The sequence below is a fragment of the Plecotus auritus genome (assembly GCF_963455305.1).
Source record: "Plecotus auritus genome assembly, chromosome: 6".
Taxonomy (NCBI): domain Eukaryota; kingdom Metazoa; phylum Chordata; class Mammalia; order Chiroptera; family Vespertilionidae; genus Plecotus; species Plecotus auritus.
Window position 1 is genome coordinate 56,013,552 of NC_137773.1, and position 20,328 is coordinate 56,033,879.

The window sequence follows — 20,328 nt, forward strand, 5'->3', positions numbered from 1 at the left end:
GTGGGCCACACAGCAATGGGCAGCAGGATGCTTTAAGGAGAGGAATAACCTGACCTGATTTGTTTTTAGGACCACCCCGGAGGCAGCAAAGACCTTGGGTCAGAACTGGAAAAGGCTCACAGCAGAGACAGGTTTGGGAGGTGCATTTAGACAAGAAAGGATGAAGGTGTGGATGTGAAGATGCCAGACATGAGATTTCCGAGGCAGAAATGGGGGCACTGCCTGCCTCGATGGAAGGAAGGATGTAGGGGAGGCAAGAGGCGAGGTGGTTTCTACAGGTGGAGGCTGGGGTGTGACGGTTATCTTAGAATATAGGAGGGAGCGGTAGATGTAAATATAGGCACTTTGATACCTAGAGTACTTTTAAAAAACCACTTATACTACTTTTGGCTACCTTTACTACTTTATAATTTACAGTAATACCTTACTACTGAGCATGTAAAGGGCAAGAAATTTAATAATTTATTATTCTCTTTGGCTAAATATTCTTAATTATATAAATTATATAGCCATTTGCATTAAAAAAAACAGGTGAATGACTGACAAAGATATTTTCTTTGTCCATATGTTCTAAGCCGAACATTTATTATTAACAGACATATTTCCAAGATCCACTAAGAGAAGAATGTATGAGCCCTGGCTAGTATATGAAATTATTTTCAGAACCAAGAAAATAAGTATAGGTTTAAACTAATACTATCACAGTAAACTGTCTAGATCTGAGGAGGGCAGGTAGGTATTGTTATGTCTCTATAAGACACAACATTTCACTCACTGATCATAGAACTCTCACTCATTACATCCCTCCCTCATTCATTCATTCATTCATTCAGCACATATGTATTGGGGGCCTATGCTCTGGGTATGTAATGGTAAGCAAAATAAATATGGTTCCTATACTCATTATAGTCTAATCAAGGAGACAAATAGTTAACAGGGAAACAAATGATAAGAAAGTAGTGAAAAAGGACAAGAAAGGAATCAAATGAGGTGCTGCAATAAAGATAATCAGGAAATCAGATAGGTGGTTCAAAGAATATATGAATTAAAGAGTCAAATGAACAATGAGCTGGGGTGGGATGGTGGGTAGAAAGACACTCTAAATAGAAAAATTAAGCAGGAATTGAGAAAAAGACAGGAAGGCTAGAGTGTAGGAAATGTGGCAAAGAAGTTAGAGAGGTAGATGGGGGAAATAATATTTATTCAGATTCCTGTTTTGTGATCAGCACTGTTCAAGTATCAATCATATTTAATTAAATTGTATTTCTGAGTGCTTTAAAATCCTTCCCCCTTATCCTAAATTCAGTCCCTTTTCTAAGTATAAAATGAAAATAAAACCAAAAGATCAGTGCCTGTATAGTGGATGCTATGATGAGCCACTCAGTTCCATCCCTTCAGGAATGGGCTGCTTGCTTGGCTGAAAGATCTCAGTTGAGCTCTTTTGGGAGTTGCTGCTCAGGGAGCAGATTCACCCAAGGGCACACCTCCCATGGGGAGTGGGAGGGACAGGAGTATCAAGATAGGAATTCTGGAGTAGGCAGGACAGTCTGAGGGGTCCTCCCAGCTCCAGGGCACCCCTGGGACGTGTTGAGGCCACCACAGGATTGATTCACAGTTCACCTCCTCATCCCATCCTTCCTTCACTCTCCCGAAGGTGTTGAGCCCCAGGGTACTTCCCCGCATAGAAACATTGGTCTTAGTGTCTGTTTCCCAGGGACCCTAACCCAAGATAGCTTGTAAATACTACATGTCTATATATATATATATACACGATTTTTTATAGTTAATATTTCAAAGAGTTGCCTTCTGTGTAGTATTTGTAGGGAATTTGATAGTGATGGTGATGACAGATGCTATGGAGTATTTACCTGTGTCAGGCTCTTTAATGACAAAACCTTAATATGCATCCTTATGTCATTGGATACCTTTTAAGATGGGCATTAATATTATGTGATTTAATAAGTTGTGAGTCTGGAGCCAAGGAGATCAAATGATTTGCCTAAGGTCACACAGCAAATAAGAGGTAGAACTAAGTCTAGAACCTACTTGCTCTTAAACCCAGGTCTATGCCCTTAATCATACAAACATATTCTTTCCTAAAACTCACTCATTTAGTAGCACATTAAATTCTGTCGTTCTTTACTGTGGCTACCTGTGAGCAGAAAAACAACCTTGTTTTAAAACCTATATCTTATAATTAAATTACATGGTTATTATAACCTTGTTACAAGAAATTAATTTGTACGAATTTATTTTGTTGTCCAATTCAATAAGAATGGTAAAGGAAAGTAAGTTTTCTAGGATCCAATGTAAGAGCTTATAGAATTAAATGTTTATTTTACCAACTACATGATCACAAATAGGATACCTGCTGCTGGAGGAGGCTCTGAGCAGCCAAAGACAGATGCTTGCTTCCAGCAATGGCCCCAAATGCCGAGACCTTGCCGGAGGTCACAGAACAAGGTAACGGTTTGCTAAATGTTTCAAGCTAGCTGCATAGCTCTAAAGAAGGGATAATAAATGTTAAAAAAAAAAATCAAGATTCTGGGCAGGTGTCCCTTTCTATAGCTATCTGTAAAGCATATTGTTATTAAGTTAAAAAAAAACAACGATGAGAATATTGTGATTGATAAAACCTGTGTTGCACAGTCTTATATCTTCATTTAACTATCTCTTCCTCTATCTTTTTCTCAATTGTCCTGACGTTTTGTAAGAATTCACAATTTGATCTATAAAGAAAAGAGCAGATGGAATTGGAGACCTTACCTGTCCGATAATGAGAGGAACCACAACCGTCACAGAAAGCTGAGAAAAAATAGATGTAAAAGGCACCGAAGAGGATGAACCGAGCTGTTAAACAAAAATATAAGAGGAGTTAGAGTTACTTGGAACCAGTGAGCAAATAGTGCAGTTAGATAAATCATGCAATAAGATAATTCTTTTTTTTTTAAACATATTTTATTGATATTTTACAGAGAGGAAGGGAGAAGGATAGAGAGCTAGAAACATCGATGAGAGAGAAACATCGATCAGCTGCCTCCTGCACACCTCCCACTGGGGATGTGCCCGCAACCAAGGTACATGCCCTTGACCGGAATCGAACCCAGGACCCTCCAGTCCACTGAGCCAAACCAGTTTCGGCAGATAATTCTTTCATAATGCACCCAAAATTTCGTAGCTATATACAAAGAGCAAGTGAAGTTATTTAAAAGTTTTTAAAATTTAACACAAAATAGACTCCTAGTAGTTTAGTATACAATTTTTATTGGGACACTAAGTTTGAGGACAAACAATAATATTGTTTTACAATGAACTGAGATAGCTTATTATGAAATCCAATTCTGAAAAATAAAGCAATTCTGTGTTCATAGTGTCTATAATTGTATGGCATGATATTTCACCTATAATCATAGTTTATGTGATTACCATTTTACCTATCACCTACCTAAAACAAACAAGTATATCTTATTCTCTTATCAAGGTGATATTTTTAGTTATGAAAATGAAATATTTCTAACTTTCTTACTCCTTCAAAACAAAAGCAATGAGTCTTTAAATTTTTTTCTTACACAAAGTCTAGCAAATGGGAAATCCTGAACGTGACTTATTTTTCAACTTAAAATGTCAGTATACCTCTCCCAAATGTGCATGTCTTAGCACTGTTCATAATTTCTATTTTTTAACCCTTCCTCACATTTTGGCTCTTTCTTTGCTAATTACTGCATTCTCAGCTTCATAAGAGCCAGCAGCACAAGATGGAGTTTGTCTACAAACACAGTTGCACCTTCACATTAGCCTCAACCACCAAGAACTGCTGTCTTCCTATGAACTTGAATGTTTTTCAAACCTCCTTCTGGTTTTCAAACCTGACAAAATACTAACCTGTTCCATAGATGTTTATCTCTCTCATAACTCCCTTCTGCCATCACATTCTCTCAAACCATCACTACCGAGCTCCCTGGCCCTTGAAACTTGTTGTCACCCTCCCCCTACAGATCAAACCTTAATTTCCATAGTTACCTACATTTAGTTAAACTTGGAAATACCTTTTGGAAAAATCATTTTTGTAAAATACATTGAGATGGTGATGACTGAGGGCATAGAATGTTAAATAAAACAAATCAAATCTTTAGATCAATGAAGCCAGTAGCTCAGGATGAAATGTGAGATCAGATTCTGTGTGAACTGACTCACCAAAACCTTTCTCCACCCTGGAGTAGTTTATCAGGTTCTGCACCCTATCGCCAGCCCAATTTAGATGCATTCAAAAGGCCAAGAATGTATGTCCTGCCCATTGGTGCTGGCACTCATTCAACACTCCCTTCAACACTGGCCACTGGCCAATGGTTTAACTCATAAGTTGTAGCCCTTTCCTCCCTGACAGAGACACACGAACGAAATGAAGAGAGGGAAGCAGGAAACGTGGAACTGGTGAGGAGCAGATAGGATTCCTGATGTAGCAAATGCTACATGGCTGTTAGAGGTTTCTTTTAATGCAAAGCCAGAGTAGTAAAATCTAATTTCAGACTATCTCAGAGCAGCAATGTCCTGGAGGCACAAGGTACTTAACAAATATATTCTCTTCACAAATATCAATTCCAAGGATGCCCCTGGGGCAAGGATTGAAATAAAGAAAAACATATCTTACAGGAAATTGAAGCACTAGATGAACAGAAAAATACACTTTAAAGAACAAAGTTTTCAAGTTCAAAACATCTAGCTCTATGGTCTATCCATAGGTTTACAAAGTTCGGAGACAGCCAGTAGTAGTCAAAGTAATAATAACTATCTATTAAAAGGTGATGATTCTTGTCTGGAAGCTCATGGATGATCTTACATGGCCCTGCTCCTCTTTCTATCTCAACTTTATTAAGTCAATACTTTCAAGGTATTTTAATGAATAACCATGTCACAAGCGATCATCCCTCTGCCATCCCTGTGCTTAACCCAGTAACTGGCACAGAGAATGCATTTGTGGATGAATAAACTTGTGTAGAACAGAAATGAAGTAATGTGCAAACATGGCGTGCTAAAAAATGACAGACTCTTATTCAAAACCATACCCATTTTTCCTAAAGTTAAAAAAACACAAAACTTAAGTATACTAGTATATAAAAATATTATCATGTGGTATTATAAAACTCACATGGCATTTTTTCTCTGTTTGTTTATCACTAGTAACACAACTAATTCATATGTACACCTAGACACAAAGGGCATACAGTCATGACGATAGCCATGTGAAGAAGGATGTGAATGTGTGTGTGTGTGTATGTGTGTCTGAGTGTGACTGTGTCTCTGTGAGTGTGTGCATTTGTGTGTGTCTGTGAATGTGAATGCATATGTGTCTGTATATGTGAGTGTATGTCTCTGTGAGTGTGTGTGTCTGTGTGAATGTGTGTCTAAGGGTGTGTGTCTCTCTGTGTGTGTGTCTCTGTGTGAGTGTGTGTCTCTGTGTGAGTGTGTCTCTGTGTGAGTGTATTCTCTGTGAGTGTGTCTGTGAGTGTGTCTCTGTGAATGTGTCTGTGTGTGTCTCTGTGTGAGTGTGTCTCTGTGTGAGTGACTGTGTGAGTGTGTCTCTGTGAGTGTGTGTGTCTGTGAGTATCTCTGTGTGAGTGTGTCTGTGAGTGTGTGTCTCCGTGTGTGTCTATGAGTGTGTCTCTGTGTGAGTGTGTGCGTCTAGTGTGAGTGTGTGGAGCAGAGTGAGGGCGGCCTGTTCTCTGCCCTCAGCTCTCCCCGCCTCCTCCTTAGATCCTTAATGCTGCTCCGGAGGAGAAGACCTAAAATTGACAGATCTTAACGCTGGGAGAGACTTGTAGCCCCATTCCATTCCCTCTTTTTAAAGATGTGAAAACTGAGGTTTCTAATCGCTGCTTTATGATATGAAATTGACTATGCTTCTAAAACACATTCAAGCCAGCGTTCAGCCAAATGCGCTCTGTGACAACAGCTCTCCCACACTGGGAAGGCTGTTTGCTTAGCCATAGAGTATTCCTGCACAGCAGTAAACTCAGAGATCAAATGGAGAAAAAAGTAAAATTGTGGCTTCATTACTAAGTTAATTTGGGGGGTTACTTAGCAGAAAAAAGGTTCCCCCTGATCTAAAAGATCAAATTGGGCATAAGAGAAGTAAAGGAAAATCCATTTCAACTTTGGTTTTAAGAATGCCATGTATTCTAACTTCCATTCATCATTTGCACGGTCAGTGTTTGGAAGCTTCCAGTGTTTGGAGACAGTGGAGAGGGCTACGGGGTGAGGAGCGGTTGCCATGGTCTCCAGGTCTCTCTGTCCTCTGCGGTGCCTATGATCTTAGATGCACTAGATGAGGAACACGGGCTAGAGCTGCCCTCCTCTGAGGCCTTGTCAGATCAGAGGCCAGAGCAAGCTAGCCAGAGATGTCATTAACAGGTTACACAAAGCCAGGCTGGGTCCGCAGGGATGCTGGGAGGCAATCCCACAGGAGGGCTCCCTTAGAAGTGGCTCCGAGAGGAAGGGAACCTCAGCGCAGGGCTCTAATTTGGCACAAGTCCTAGCTTTCGAATTGGCCACCAGACAGGTCTTGGGCCAGTGTGGAGATGCAGGGGACCCTTGGGGAAGTTTCTGACACTGTGAAGCATGCCTGGCATCCAGAAGAAAGAAGAGCGAATGCTGGCACAGGGTGGCTCCTGAGAGCATGCCTGGAAGAGCCCGAGACCCAGCCATTCTGCATGCAGAGCTGACCTTAACTAAAGCAGAAGGAAGCATGCTGTCTGGGGTACTCAGCTCATCACACTTTAATGAGGAACCTGTCGTGGTTTCTGTTGTGAAGACCAGTGTGTTTATGAGAAGCATCCATAATTCTCACTTGGATAGACTTGCAGGTTCAGAAACACTTTGTTTGGTCAAGCAAGTGCTCTGGGCCTCACTGAGCTACCGAGGTAGCACAGCTTTAGTGGTGACCTACCTCCTGCTGCCAACCTGTGCTTCAAGACACAGTGCCTTAAACAATCCAGTCATCGGTTAATTTCTTTCAGGAATATAGTGCTGTGAAGCAGAAACTCACAAGTAGGTTTGTTGATTTGTTTTAATATCTTATGCTGAAAAGAAGTGATTCAGTGAAAATCAAACATGTGAAATTTAGGAGCTTTGTGTTCATTCAAGTAGTTCCTGGTGTCTCCTGTGAGCCATGGCACGCCCTAGGTGCTGGGGATCCAGCCGTGCACTAAGCACAAACCCTTCCTCTCCAGTTTCAAAAGTTGAGTTTTGTGTGGGGTCCACCCTTCATCTGCCTATGAATGTCCTCCCCCTCCTTACTGAGAACCAGAAGAGTTCTAGGCTCTAAGACTCAGTTCAAGCATTTCTTCTTTAGGAATCCTTTCCAAACTCTCCCCACAAAATGCAGATGTGGCCACCCCCTCCTTTGTGGCTCTGTGTGTCCACTGGACCTCTCAGCACCTTCAGTTGCTCTTGTTTGCAAGTCTGTCTGTCCCAGAAGTCTGTGTGCTCCTGAAGGCCAGAGACACGGTCTTACTCAAGTTCACATTCCCCGTGCCCAGCAGAGTGGCTATGTTTTTACATCTGGGGCACTGGTTCTTACACTAGCACATCAGAAGCATCTGTTGGATTTGTTAAAACAGAGACTGCTTGGCCCCCACCTTCAGAACCTCTGGGGAAGAGGAAAGGCTGGTGCTGCAGAGCTGGGGTTCCAACTTTGAGAATCACTAATCTAGTACATAGCAGGTGCTTAACTAGATTGACCACGATTCATAGGTAGAAAAAGAGGCCTGGCAACGTTTTCTTTCCTTCCCATCCTTCCAACTTCAGGTATGTTACAAGGCCCTACTGAATTCAAAGGCCCAGGCAAGGATCGGTGGGCTGGTCTCCCACACAACTGTCCTAATTACACCAATGGCAGCAAAATTGTGCATGTTCTATGTGCCAGACACTGCTCTGAATGCTTAATGTGTGTTGAATAATTTAATAGAGCAACTCCCTGAGGTAGGTCTTACCGGTACCCCAATTTTCATGAGGTAAGAGTGGCACAGAACAGACTTGGTCAAGGTCACCATAGCTAACAGTGTCAGAGCCAGGATCCAAACCCCTAAGTGTTGCTCCACAGTCTCTAACTTCATCCTACGCTCTACTGCATGTTAATTACAGAGGGTAAGGAGCAGTGAAATGGGTAAGGGAGCAGGAGTGGGCTCCCCCTTTCCTGACCCTGTGGGAGAAGGAAGGGAAGTGCGTTAGTATGTGGGGGCTGCGGGCTGAGGGCTAGGGCTGCATGGAGATGGGGAACTGAGGGCAGACAGAAGCAAGAAGAGGAGAAAAAAAAAGAAAAAATGGGTGTGTGTGGAGGCACTCGATCCACAGGAGTTGATGGTACAGCCTTTCTCAACTGGGGTTCCCAAATTCAACCACAGTGTTCAGAAAATTATTTGAGTGACATTTTCTCACCGCTCTCACGATGATACAAGACTAGTAACAGGGTAGCTTCGTCAGCGTTAATCCAACACATACAATGATGTCTTCTGGGCATTAGGACTTGAACTTGGCAGGAAAAGGCTGAATGGAAGCAGGGTTGGCTGCTATCAATCCATTCAATTCAGAAACTATTTGATTTGGAAAGAATCTGGGGGTCCAGTCAGTAAAATATTACGGGGCCAAACTAACAAGACACAGAAAGACAAACAAGTACCAATTCTTGACGGAGGGACGTTGACTGTCCGTAAAATCATACTTATCAACCTCCAGTTAGAAAACAGATGGTGCGTTTTAAATCTCTCCTGTAAGTGAGCTGACCTGTAAATTGTCATTAATGCACCAGGTCTTCCCTTGCTCTGCTGTGTAATCAGCCTTTTATCTCCTACCAGGGAAATCCATTAGCCACAGGCATCTCCACTATGTGTGCCTCTTCTCAGCTATTAAAACATTATTGCATTAAATAATTCACCCTTGATGACTGGTCTTCGCTTTCATTAGCACCACATTCAGGGGAAAATAAGGATATTTATAGTGTATACAATGGAATGACGGATGTTAAATCTCTTTTTGCGAGGAAATGGGAAAGACGATGCTTGAGACAGAATAGGACTTGTTCACTTCCTGTCCAGTGCCCACCCTTACCCTGCCCATCACCCATCACCCATGAGCCCAGTCCTGGGGGAAGGGGAAGAAGGAAGGGACTTGTTTACTATCGCACCTTACTTTCTAGTGCCCACAGACAGACGTAGTCTCCCATACCTCTCTCCTTTCCTTCACAGGGAGAAGCCGACAGGAGTGTCCCCGGTCCCCAGCCCCCAATCTTTCTAGGTTTCCATCTTTCCCCAGAAACTGCAGTTGAGCCTTTCTTTCACCCAGCTGCTCCTTCTCTCCAGGGACACATGCAATGACATTGACTACTTCCACACACAGATCAGTTAAGTGTACACCAGCTGACAGGCTCAGTGTCAACCTGGCTTTTATTTCTATTAAAATTAAGAACATGATTGTGAAGAATGTGGTTGATTCTGATTCAGCTGCCCGAATCAAACTAAAGCTGGGTTACTACCTGGAAGGCATGTATTTAGTTGGGAAAGGACCCTTTTTACTCTAGGTGCATGGTGTTTCCTTCTCTGGGAAGGAGCGATCAAAACAGGCTTCAACTGATTTTTCAAAGATAAAAAATATGTAAAACATGTCTTGTTGTTATAGGCTAATTTAAAACTTAAAATGAAAAGATTACCTTCCATAATTGAAGGCCCCAATGTACAACTGTTACTCAAACCACACAGACATTTTAGTAGGATGCACCCAAATGAACGGTAAATTGGCTTATCACGGTGCACAGAGCAAAGCTGTGGGAAGACAGGCTTTGGGGACCTGGAGGGCTGGGGGCAGAGATCCTCAGAAGCACCCAGAAACAATCTTTGCTTCTAATCCCCTGACCACAGGATTTGGTCTTGTCAATATGAGTTTGGTTCAGGAACCAAAGTGCCTACTGCTGCTAACTAAACAGTCCCTTAAACAGAGCAGATGTTGAAGCTCCCCTAGAAGAGTGCTCTGAGTGGGGGGACCCTCAGCAAGGGTGATGCAAGGACGCAGTGTCCTCCTCATGCTGTGCAGAGCAGACCCCGCCTGCTCAGGGAGCCCAGCAGCTGGTACTGGGAGGAGCTAGGTGCAGGGAAAGTGTGGCAGAGGCAGCGCTGTGCCTGAGCTCACTCAGTCACTGCCTCCCTCCCTTCAGTGGAGCCTGAGAAGTCCCAGACCAGCAGGGGAGCTGGCCTCCGGGACAGTGGTCCTTAAAGGAGAAGGGAGTGTATCAATGTCACTTCCAGCTAGAGCATTTGGAAATGGTGTACCAGGTGCTCCTCCTGGCCCTTTAGGGTTCAAAAGTCTGGGGGTGGGGGAGAGAGCCCCGGCAGGGGTATTTATCAAAGACTCCAGATTATTTTTCCTCAAAAAGTTCTCCCTGTGTGAGAACCACCTCTGTGCGATTTACACACACAGTCAGAAGATAAGCTACTCTCGGATTCAAGAGAATATTGGTCCTCACTTGCTTTAGAAACGTTTACGGAAATAAAACATTTGGGCCAATTAAATGGATAGCTTCTCTTTAAGTGTTTTGTCATCATTTTATACATATGACTATCAATTATGCAATCATCATTGGGAACATATGACAAAAAGTAGAGTACTGCCTATGACAGTAATGGCTGTATTCATTGTTTCTATTGATGGATCAGAAGTTGAAGAATTATTTTTTACCACAGGTAGCCGTTTGCTAGGAAAACTAATAAAGACTGCAGCCTCAAGGCCGGCCCCGAATCTCTCTCCCTGACCCTGACCTCTCTCTTCCATGAACTCCTATGCAACTCAGTCTGAATAACACAGCATAGCGGTTAATTTTCCCTCTAAATGTCTTCATTATTCTTTATTCTTGTTTACCCAAATAAACTTTAAGTTTGTTCAAGGCAATAATTATGCCTTGTCCTTGTTTAGTCTTTCCTGTGTTACCCAGAATAAAAATATTCAGGAAGTAGTAATTGAGTGCTGACAGTATGTCTTAAAACCAGTCTCCTGGGAGGCTTGCTGTGTGAGTATCACCTGGAAGGGGCCTCAGGGAGGCAGACTTTGACTGAAAACGCTTGTGCTCTTTACTAGTTGTGCAGTCTAAACTGAGTTACAAAAACTCTTTGATCCTAAGTTTTCTCATATAAAGTGAGGAGAATACCTACCTCTAAAGGTAGTCATGCTCTTCACATGGGATTATGTAATAAGTTCCCACTATATCTACTCAATAAGAATTATTCTACCTCTCTCTCTCCCATTACTATGGATGAACTCTGTGCTTAGAAGGCCACACTCTCCCTTTGTGAATGAGAACACACCCCCTTTCAAGATATGATTTTAAAAAAAGACAATTCAATTTCCAGGTGTTGTTTTAGTTTCTTCTGTAACATTAGAGGCCTGGTGCACGAAATTCGTGCACTTGAAGGGGGGGGGGGTCCCTGAATCCAGCCTGCGCCCTCTCGCAGTAGGACATCCTTAATGCTCCCATTTGAGTGTCTGCCCCCTGGTGGTCAGTGCACGTCATAGCGACCAGTCGTTCTGCCATTGGGTAGATTTGCATATTAGCCTTTTATTATATAGGATAACACCACAAACTGGGTGAACAATATATTGTTTCACAGCTCTGGAAGCTATTAAGTCTGAGATCAATGAGGTCATGCTCCCTGTGAAATCTGTAGGGGAGGATCCTTCCTCATCTCTTCTTGCTTCTGAATTTCCCCAGCAACCCTTGGTGTTCCTAGAGGTGTAGACCCAACACTCCTTCTCTGCTTCCACCTGACGTGCATTCTCCCTGTGTGCCTCTGGCTTCTCTTCCTATAAGGATACCAGTCATATCGCAGTAAGGGCCCACCCTACAGAAATATGACTTCACCTAAACTAATTACATCTGCAATAAACCGATGCTATCTAATAAAGAGGGAATATGTTAATTGACCATCACTCCATCACAAAGATGGCTGCACCCACAGCTGAGGCCAAGTTCCCATAAGGAGCCTTAACGAGCAATCAGCAGGGACCTGAGGCTACGCCCTCCCCCGCCCCCGTGGGGCTTGACAGGGGACCTGAGGCTGTGTCCCCCACCCGGCAGGGCTTGACAGGGGACCTCAGGCCGTGCCCCCCCCCCCCCACATGGCAGGGCTTGACAGGGGACCTCAGGCCGCACCCCCCACCCTAGCGTCAGGCTGGGGGACCTCAGGCCGCACCCCCCACCCCAGTGCCAGGTCAGGGGACATGAGGCCACACCCGCTGCCTGGCGGGGCTTGACGGGGGACCTCAAGGTGTGCTTCCTGTCCTGGTGCTGGGCTGGGGACCTCAGGCTGCTCCCCCCACCCCAGCGCCAGGCCGGGGGACCTGAGGCTGCGTCCCCCTGCCTGGCTGGGCTTGACAGGTGACCTCAGGCTGTGCCCCCCCCACCCACCCAGCAGGGCTTGACGGGGGACCTCAAGGTGCACCCCCAGTGCTGGGTCAGGGGAACTCAGGCTGCAGCCCACCCAGCGGGGTTTGACGGGGGACCTGAGGCTGCGCCCCCCTCCTGGTGCTGGGCCGGGGGACCTGAGGCTGTGCCCCCCCCACCTGGTGGGGCTTGACAGGGGACCTCAGGCCATGCCCCCCACCCAGTGGGGCTTGTCAGGGGATTTCAGGCCATGTCCCCCACCTGGTGGGGCTTGATGGAGGACCTCAAGGCACGCCCCCCACCCTGGTCTGGGCTGGGGGACCTCAGGCCACACCCCTCGTCCTGGCGCCGGGCCAGGGGACCCAAGGCTACGCCCCTTGCCCAGCAGGGCTTGACAAGAGTGGGACTGGCCAGGTCTGGATCTAGCCCAAAGGGGGGGGGGGGGCGGCGGCCGGGTCTGGGTCTCACACAATTTTGAGGTGCATGTGAGTGGGCGGGGACTTGACTCTATGTCCCGTGGTGTGCCTCAGACTCTGACAGGAGGAAGGTTCTCATATATATTTTACTAATTTTCTTACATCTCTGACACTTCTATTATAGAGAAAGGGCAAATAGCAATATTATTTCCTCTAATTAATCCCTTTTTAAAAAAACATATATTTTATTGCTTTTTTACAGAGAGGAAGGGAGAGGGATAGAGTTAGAAACATCGATGAGAGAGAAACATGGATCAGCTGCCTCCTGCACACCTCCTACTGGAGATGTGTCCACAATCAAGGTACATGCCCTTGACTGGAATTGAACCTGGGACCTTTCAGTCCACAGGCCGACGCTCTATCCACTGAGCCAAACCAGTTAGGGCTAATTAATCCCCTTTTAATGTGCACGAATTTTGTGCACTGGGTCACTAGTTTTCATATAAGGTCACATTCTGGGGTACCGTGGGTTAGATCTTCAACACATCTTTTTGAGGGATACAATTTAACCCATAACAGGGGTATTGATAAGAACAACAACACTACATCTTTTATGGAATGTGATCATATTTTAAGTTGCTCGGGGTTTTTTCCTGCTCAGGAAATGAGGCCTGGTAATCCAAGTGTTTAAGCAATGCCTACTGTTTGTAAATTGCATGACAACCTAAAGAGACAAAAGTGCTATATACTGTGCATGTGAGTTAAAGTCATAGAACATAAAAGTGTCTATCAATGTTGGGTGATGATGCCTGTGACAACCTATTGTGACAGCCCAGGTGGCTCAGGGGGAAACATTACACTTTTAAGTTCAAGCCCTTGGGGTTTCTTTCACTATTCTTGTTGCTCTATTATTTTAAAATGTTGAACCAACTAAAGCTCACAAGTCTGTGGGTCCAAGAGAGGGGGGAAGCTTGCAATAGTATGATGCCATAATATTAATGCATGGAGAAAATCTCTATGGCATGGAGATGGGAAGGAGAGGGAAAAAGTACTCCTCTAGTTCTTTAGTCATGAGCCAAAATGGGGCCCCAGAGATTCCAGCCTCTGAGATACTCAAAAGTGCTACCCTAGGTCTCAGCCCTCTAGCTACAGCTATGACTTCTCCCGGATTTTCTCAAGTGTCACTTGAGTTAGAGATGCCACTCTTTATTTCTTCTTCAGTGGAGAAAACCTGGGCTACATGGCCATTTGCTGTACACTTACCAGATACCTGGCTCTGTACTAGTCCTCTGGCCCACTGCAGCGGGACTGCAGACTGGACCGTGCTGTGCATGCAGGGGATGCTCCTGGGAAGCTGTGACCCTTGTCTCGGAAACAATACTGAGGGATGATCCCAGGCCCTCACATCTGGTGAGCAGGTAGGTACGTACCAAGTCTTGTATTTCAAACAAATGCAAATCAATATTCACTTCAGTTTCAAGTGGACTCGCTGCAAATTCTGAACTGGTGAAGTCCAAATGAATGAGGCTTGTTATGCTCAGAGAAGTAATCTGATTATTGGACTCCTCTAACCTGGTCAGAAGGAAGCTAGCATTTCAGGAGAGAAAAAAAGGGAAGGGAAGGGAAGGCTGGGCCTTCGTACTTAAAGGTAATGTCTTTCATGAATGATGCAGAATCCAACTGTTTAGTAGTATCTCTCCCTCACCACTTCCTGCACAGCTTGTAAGAAATGAAGTCCCTCACTCTATTACTCTAATTGAATTCCAACTTGGGTAATTACCCTATAATTAAATAAATTTTCCCCATAGTTTTAATTCACTGACAAACAGTGCTAGTTAAACAGCTACATTTCACTCCCAGAAACACACCCCCTCCATTGCAGTGATCAGTAGAGTGATTTATATTTGAGAGATGTGTGTATGAAAAATGCACAGTTCATAAAATATTTTAGGTATCACTCATGATTACATATGCTTTTCTCAGCATGAGATAACATTAATTTCTATTATAATTTTTCATCTAATTTCTCATATGCTTAGTACCAAAAGAAATAAGACAGCTAATTAGCATTTCTTATTTTCTGTACAATTTTTGTTTAGTTAACCAGTAGCTTGTATTTTTTTTTTATTTCTAAAGCACATTTCATTCCTGGGAGGCACACTGGGGTAGGTAATATTGCTTCCCATACTACAGATGAAGAAATTGAGGCAGTATTCCCCAAAGTGGGGAAACTGGTTGTCAGCCTCGGAACCTAAGCTTCCTCTGGTTCTGGGTCCAAGGCTCTTTCTATCAAATGCTGGGTCACTAGCAATCACTTTGGTTTTACTAATGAAAAACTAAAGAGCAGTTCATTTGTGACCTATGTCATAGGCCACTAATTTCTAGTAATTCATGACTTTTCCAGGAGTTGGAGGTTTAATAACTGGACCCTGACACTGGCCTTGGATCATGAGGCTACAGAGACCCTTTGGGTCCACATCTTATTACTTGGTACAGCTCAAATGGGAGAACAGTTCAAAATGTGATGCAAAGTCATACAAAATGATTCAAATTTCAATTCTATTTTAATGGCCTTTCTTCAAGGATTGTAGATGGCTTTTAATAAAAGATTTTAAGACAACATCAAAATACTCACAAAAAGCAGCAGTAGCAGGGGTGTTATAACAATGCCCTGAAAGAAATAAAAGAGATGATGATCATTTATCAGCATAGAAATCAGCACACTTTCTTTGCCATTTTAAACTCTGATGCATGGAAATGCTTATCCTTTAATAAAACCTAGGAGATAAAGAAGAGGGAGCCCCAATCTTGGCTCTCTCCGCCATAATGCCTTAGCATCTCTGTTATAATTATTTGTATCTGGCATCTTTAAGACCACAACCACCAATCTTCCTTAAACTCGTCTTCCTTTGCAAAACTTAAGTTGCCTTCCATGTTGCATGTGTTTCACTTGGGTGGAAGCTGGCAAGCTTTCTCACTCCTAGGCTTTCAGCTCTAACTCAGATAAAGTGCCTCTTTGCAAGGGAAGACAGGTGGTTTAGTCCCAGTTGGGGTTCTCTCCTGAGCAAAGACTGAGTCAGTTGTGATGAATGAGACGTCGTGATTTTGTAATGTGAACTGATCTCCCCTAGGAAATGAGCTGGGATCTCAGAACTCATTTCGCTTGATTAGACTCCATGTCTCCATGGTGGAAGGCAAGTCTTTCATCTAATTCGGCCACACAGGACCACCTCCGTCCCTCGGCCTCCCCTAGGCAGGAAGGAGCAAAAGATTTGTTTTCTGAGATGACAAGGAACAGTTTGAGGCTGTTGTCGATGAGGCAGGATACAAACTTTTAGGTTTCTTGTAGATAAATCTTTTAAACCAGGTGTTTGATTTGGGAGTAAACTGACAGGTTTCAGTAGAAAGCAGGAGATTATTATTCGCCCCTTAGTTCTTCCTTTATCTCTCCACACTTCACTATGATTTATAAAACAAAACACATTTCATATTTTTATTAATGAATTCTACTTGGAACTTTAAAATCCAAAAGAGTCTGTGTGCATGTGTGAGAGAGAAAGGGAGACAGGCAGACAGACAGAGAGTATACTCTGCCCAACATCTATGGACAGTACTGCTTCATTACTTTTGGGAAAGAAGTCCTTTAGGAAGTCCTTTTGTCATTAGTTACTACAATCTTTTGGATGTGGCCCCCGAGGGACTGGCCTATCTTATATGAACATTGCTATCATGACTTTCATATGAGTATACTCATGTGAATATTTACACATATGCCTATTTTATTGTTAAACTAGAGGCCTGGTGCATGAAAATTCATGCACTGGAGGGGGGGTCCCTCAGTCCGGCCTGCCCCCTCTCATAGTCCAGGAGCCCTCAGGGGCGGGAGGCAACCTGGCGATCAGGGGAAGGCAACGCCCCCATCACATCTCTACTGCTGCCACTGCCGGCAGCACAAGCCTCGGCCGGCCCTGGTTACCTGAGCCTCGGGCGGCCCTGGGCGGCTGGGTACCCGCCATATGAGGCTTGCCTGCGCCTTGGGCCGGCCCTGGGCGGCTGGGCAGCTGCCATCCTAAGCTTACCTGTGCCTCAGGCTGGCCCTGGGCGGCTGAGAGGCTTAAGGGACTGGGGGACTCCAGAGGCAGGTGCGCGAAGTGGCTGGACCTGTCTGGGGGTGGGTCTGGCTGTGTGGCGCACTTGCTGCCCCAGCGGGGCTGAGGAGACTGGGCGTCACCATCTTGTGGCTGTGGGCGCTACCATCTTTGAGGGCGTGGCAGTCAGTACATTCCCTCCTTATTGGCTGTGGGCGCCGCCATATTTGTGAGGGTGTGATGGTCAATTAGCATATTCCCTCTTTATTAGATAGGATAATAGAACACATGCTTCTTGATTGTGCAAACTTTTACAATGGACAATAGGGAATATAGCATTTTAATTTATGTTACATTTTTAACCTATTTACTAAAACATATAGTGTGGCTTATCAACTCCATTAGTGTCTATGAAACAAGTTCTCATTGGCACATTTAGGAGAGCTACATGTGCAGAATAATTTATAAGAGCTATTTCCTTTCGATGATGTGGAATATATTCAGACATTAGTAGGAATTTCAGACTTTACAAGACCAAGTGGAAACAAAAATACTCTCTTGTTTCAGTCTATGTAGGAGCAATCGGATTTCAAGTCAATTTGTTTAAACATTTATTGAATGTCCACTTATAGGCTAAGCATTGTTCCATTAATTATAAGAATTAATGGAAACAGATCCAGCAGACAGGGGTAAGGATATTTCAGGAAGAGGGAAAGGCATCCACAAAACTATGAAAAGTTGAGCAATTGATCACCAAAGGCCTTGCAGGTCAAGAGAGGGAGCTTGGGATCCGATCAACAAATGGCGAATGACTGAAGAACTTAAAGCGAGGGTGTAATGAGTTGGTAAATAATTTAGTATATGGACAATGGATAAGACTTAGTTTATAACCTAAGCAGTTTTTCTGTTGTCAATTCACTTAAATTCAGATAAAAAATAGAATAGAAACATATTAATGTGAATTTTGGATTATCAATAACGCTAATAATACTTCTGAGACACAGGTAGTATATCTGTCATAGGATAAGGATTTTCAGCCAGGAAGAAGGTTGAGTCTCATCACCACTCTGAGGATATTTGTCTTGTGTTTGAGGAGTCATACTGGTGTCATATATAGTACATAGGGACCCATGTTCTTCCTGTTCCCACTTATTTTCCTTTGCAATAGTGGCATGGTATTAGTAATGGTAATAATACCAGTACTATTAATGGCATTTGGCTTCAGCACTTTTATGCACATTTACAATCTGACCCTCTTAAAGGAGTTAGGTTATAAAATAGCCACACTTCACAGATGAGGAAACTGGGGTTGAGAAAAGCCAAGTAACCAGACCAAAGTCACACAGAAAATAAATGGTGAAGCCTGGACTCCAGCCTGCTTTGTCCAACTCCCAATCCAGAACTGAGTCCACTACACCCCTGGTCCCTGGAGAGGAGATCTCAGTGGCCAGTGCAGTTTTCTAGAGCTCCGCTGAGGCATGTGGGCAGTGATTAGTTGCTGTAAGACCTTGGTCTCTAGTTGACAACCGATTCTTAGAGAGTACCTTATTCTGGGAGGCAGAGCACTATGATCTGCAGGTTTTCCTGCCCGGACATTTCAAGTGTATAGTCACCAACACACATTAGGGTCTTTGCAGTTCTCCCAAGGACTTATGATATTTGTTCCTAAAATAGTTAGATATTTGTTCCTCAAAATTTCCTGGCAAATAGGATGCATTTTCTAATTCTGGATTCAAGATTCCTCATTATTTTCTCAAAAATGGCTGTTCAAGTTCATTCACTAAGAATGAATTGTTACACAACGCCGAAACCTGCTTTGCAGCTGTATATGGGAATGATTCCACCATGATGTCATTAATCCGTATAAGAGCTCCATAATTAAGGTTTGGTGAAGCCATTAGAATTAATACTAGAATAATAATAGCTAACGTTTATGGGGAAATTAAGATGTGCTGAGGGCTTAGTGTCTGTTACCTTATATAATCTTCACAACAACCCTATGAGCTAGGTCAGTGGTCGGTAAACTGCGGCTCTGTTGACTAATGAGTTTGCCGACCACTGACCTAGACTCTCAATTCCAATAATTACAGGCTGTTGTTGTTCCTTGTGATTAAGCCCCTATCCCAGTGGTCGGCAAACTCATTAGTCAACAGAGCCGCAGTCTGCCGACCACTGAGCTAGGTACTATTATTTCTCCATCTGCTAGGGAAGGAAACTGAGACTCAGAGACACTGAGTGAAATAAAAAGAGGCAATGATGGAAATTCAATCTTTAGCTTCCTGACTCCAGAGCCTGGGATCCTGAGTTGTGTAAGTAAAATCTTTGCAATCTTACCCTGTTTCCTCAGGGTTATATTTTAAGACTAAACCTGAGAGGAGCTTTAAACTCATTATGTCTTTTTGCTGACATGAAACAAATTGAGAAATAAGCCTTTGTGTGTCATGGCTGATGCACTTTTTTAAGTCAGATTTTTGCAAATATCAATGATAAAAAAGGTGACCTAAAAATTTAAACTGTAATAGCAACAATCATTGGGAGCTGCAAAGTCTTATCAACTTGTTATTTTCCCTCACACTCTGAAGGTTCAATTTGATTGCTTCTCCTTTCTCTTTCCCAAGTAAATTCTACACCAATGGCTAAAACCAAGAGGTGGTGGATGAGCACTTCTAACAAAATATGTCACCACCCCTCCCACCCTCACTGCAGATTCAAGGTCAAAACATAGTTTTAGCATCCTTGCAGTTGGGTTTGTTAGACTTTCTGATTGCAATACCTGAAGAATTCAAGTCACAAAGTGATGGGCTTTGATTGTCTCTTAAAAAACCTTCAGAAAATCCATTTACACCTCTGGAAGCGAATGACTGGGTGAGTATATTTCCATGACTTTAGTGGAGAGGAGAAAAGCATCAAATCGGAGACACCGAGATTTAGCCCATTAAATACAAACCCAAGTCCCCCCCGCCAGCCCCCGCCCCAAACTCCCAAGTAACAACCAAAACAACAAAACTGTGGATGCACTTCTCTCAACAGCAGCACTTGTCAAAAGAGGCAAAACTGAAGTGAATTACAATATTTTTGTGGTTGTAATCCTCACCCGAGGATATTTTTTCCCATTGATTTTTAGAGAGTGGAAGGAAGGAAGGAGGAGAGAGAGGGAGAAACATCAGTGTGAGAGAGACACATCGATTGGTTGCCTCCTGCACTCACCCAGTCCTGGGGGGGTTGAACAAGGAATAGAACCCCAGACCCTTCCGTGAGCTGGCCGATACCCCAGCCACTGAGTATTAACAAAAGGTTTTGCTACAACAACTACTGTGATCACACAGATACTAAAACTGACTCCGTAGGCTTTTGTCTCCAGGATATTGAATGTCAAGCCTTAGGAAAGGTGCTTTAAGTTTTT

The 20,328-nt window shown here is 43.6% G+C and overlaps 1 protein-coding gene across 2 annotated transcripts in view; it reads right to left on the minus strand.

Moving 5' to 3' along the window:
• Positions 1-20,328, minus strand: part of SLC10A7 (solute carrier family 10 member 7) — a 209,607-nt gene that overhangs the window by 36,523 nt on the left and 152,756 nt on the right. For both annotated transcript variants that reach the window (XM_080672621.1, XM_080672620.1), the window contains 2 exons: positions 15,473-15,508; positions 2,767-2,850 (listed from right to left, as the gene is read on the minus strand). In XM_080672621.1, the coding sequence (XP_080528747.1) occupies positions 2,767-2,850; positions 15,473-15,508 (120 nt within the window). The remainder of the gene's footprint in view (positions 1-2,766; positions 2,851-15,472; positions 15,509-20,328) is intronic.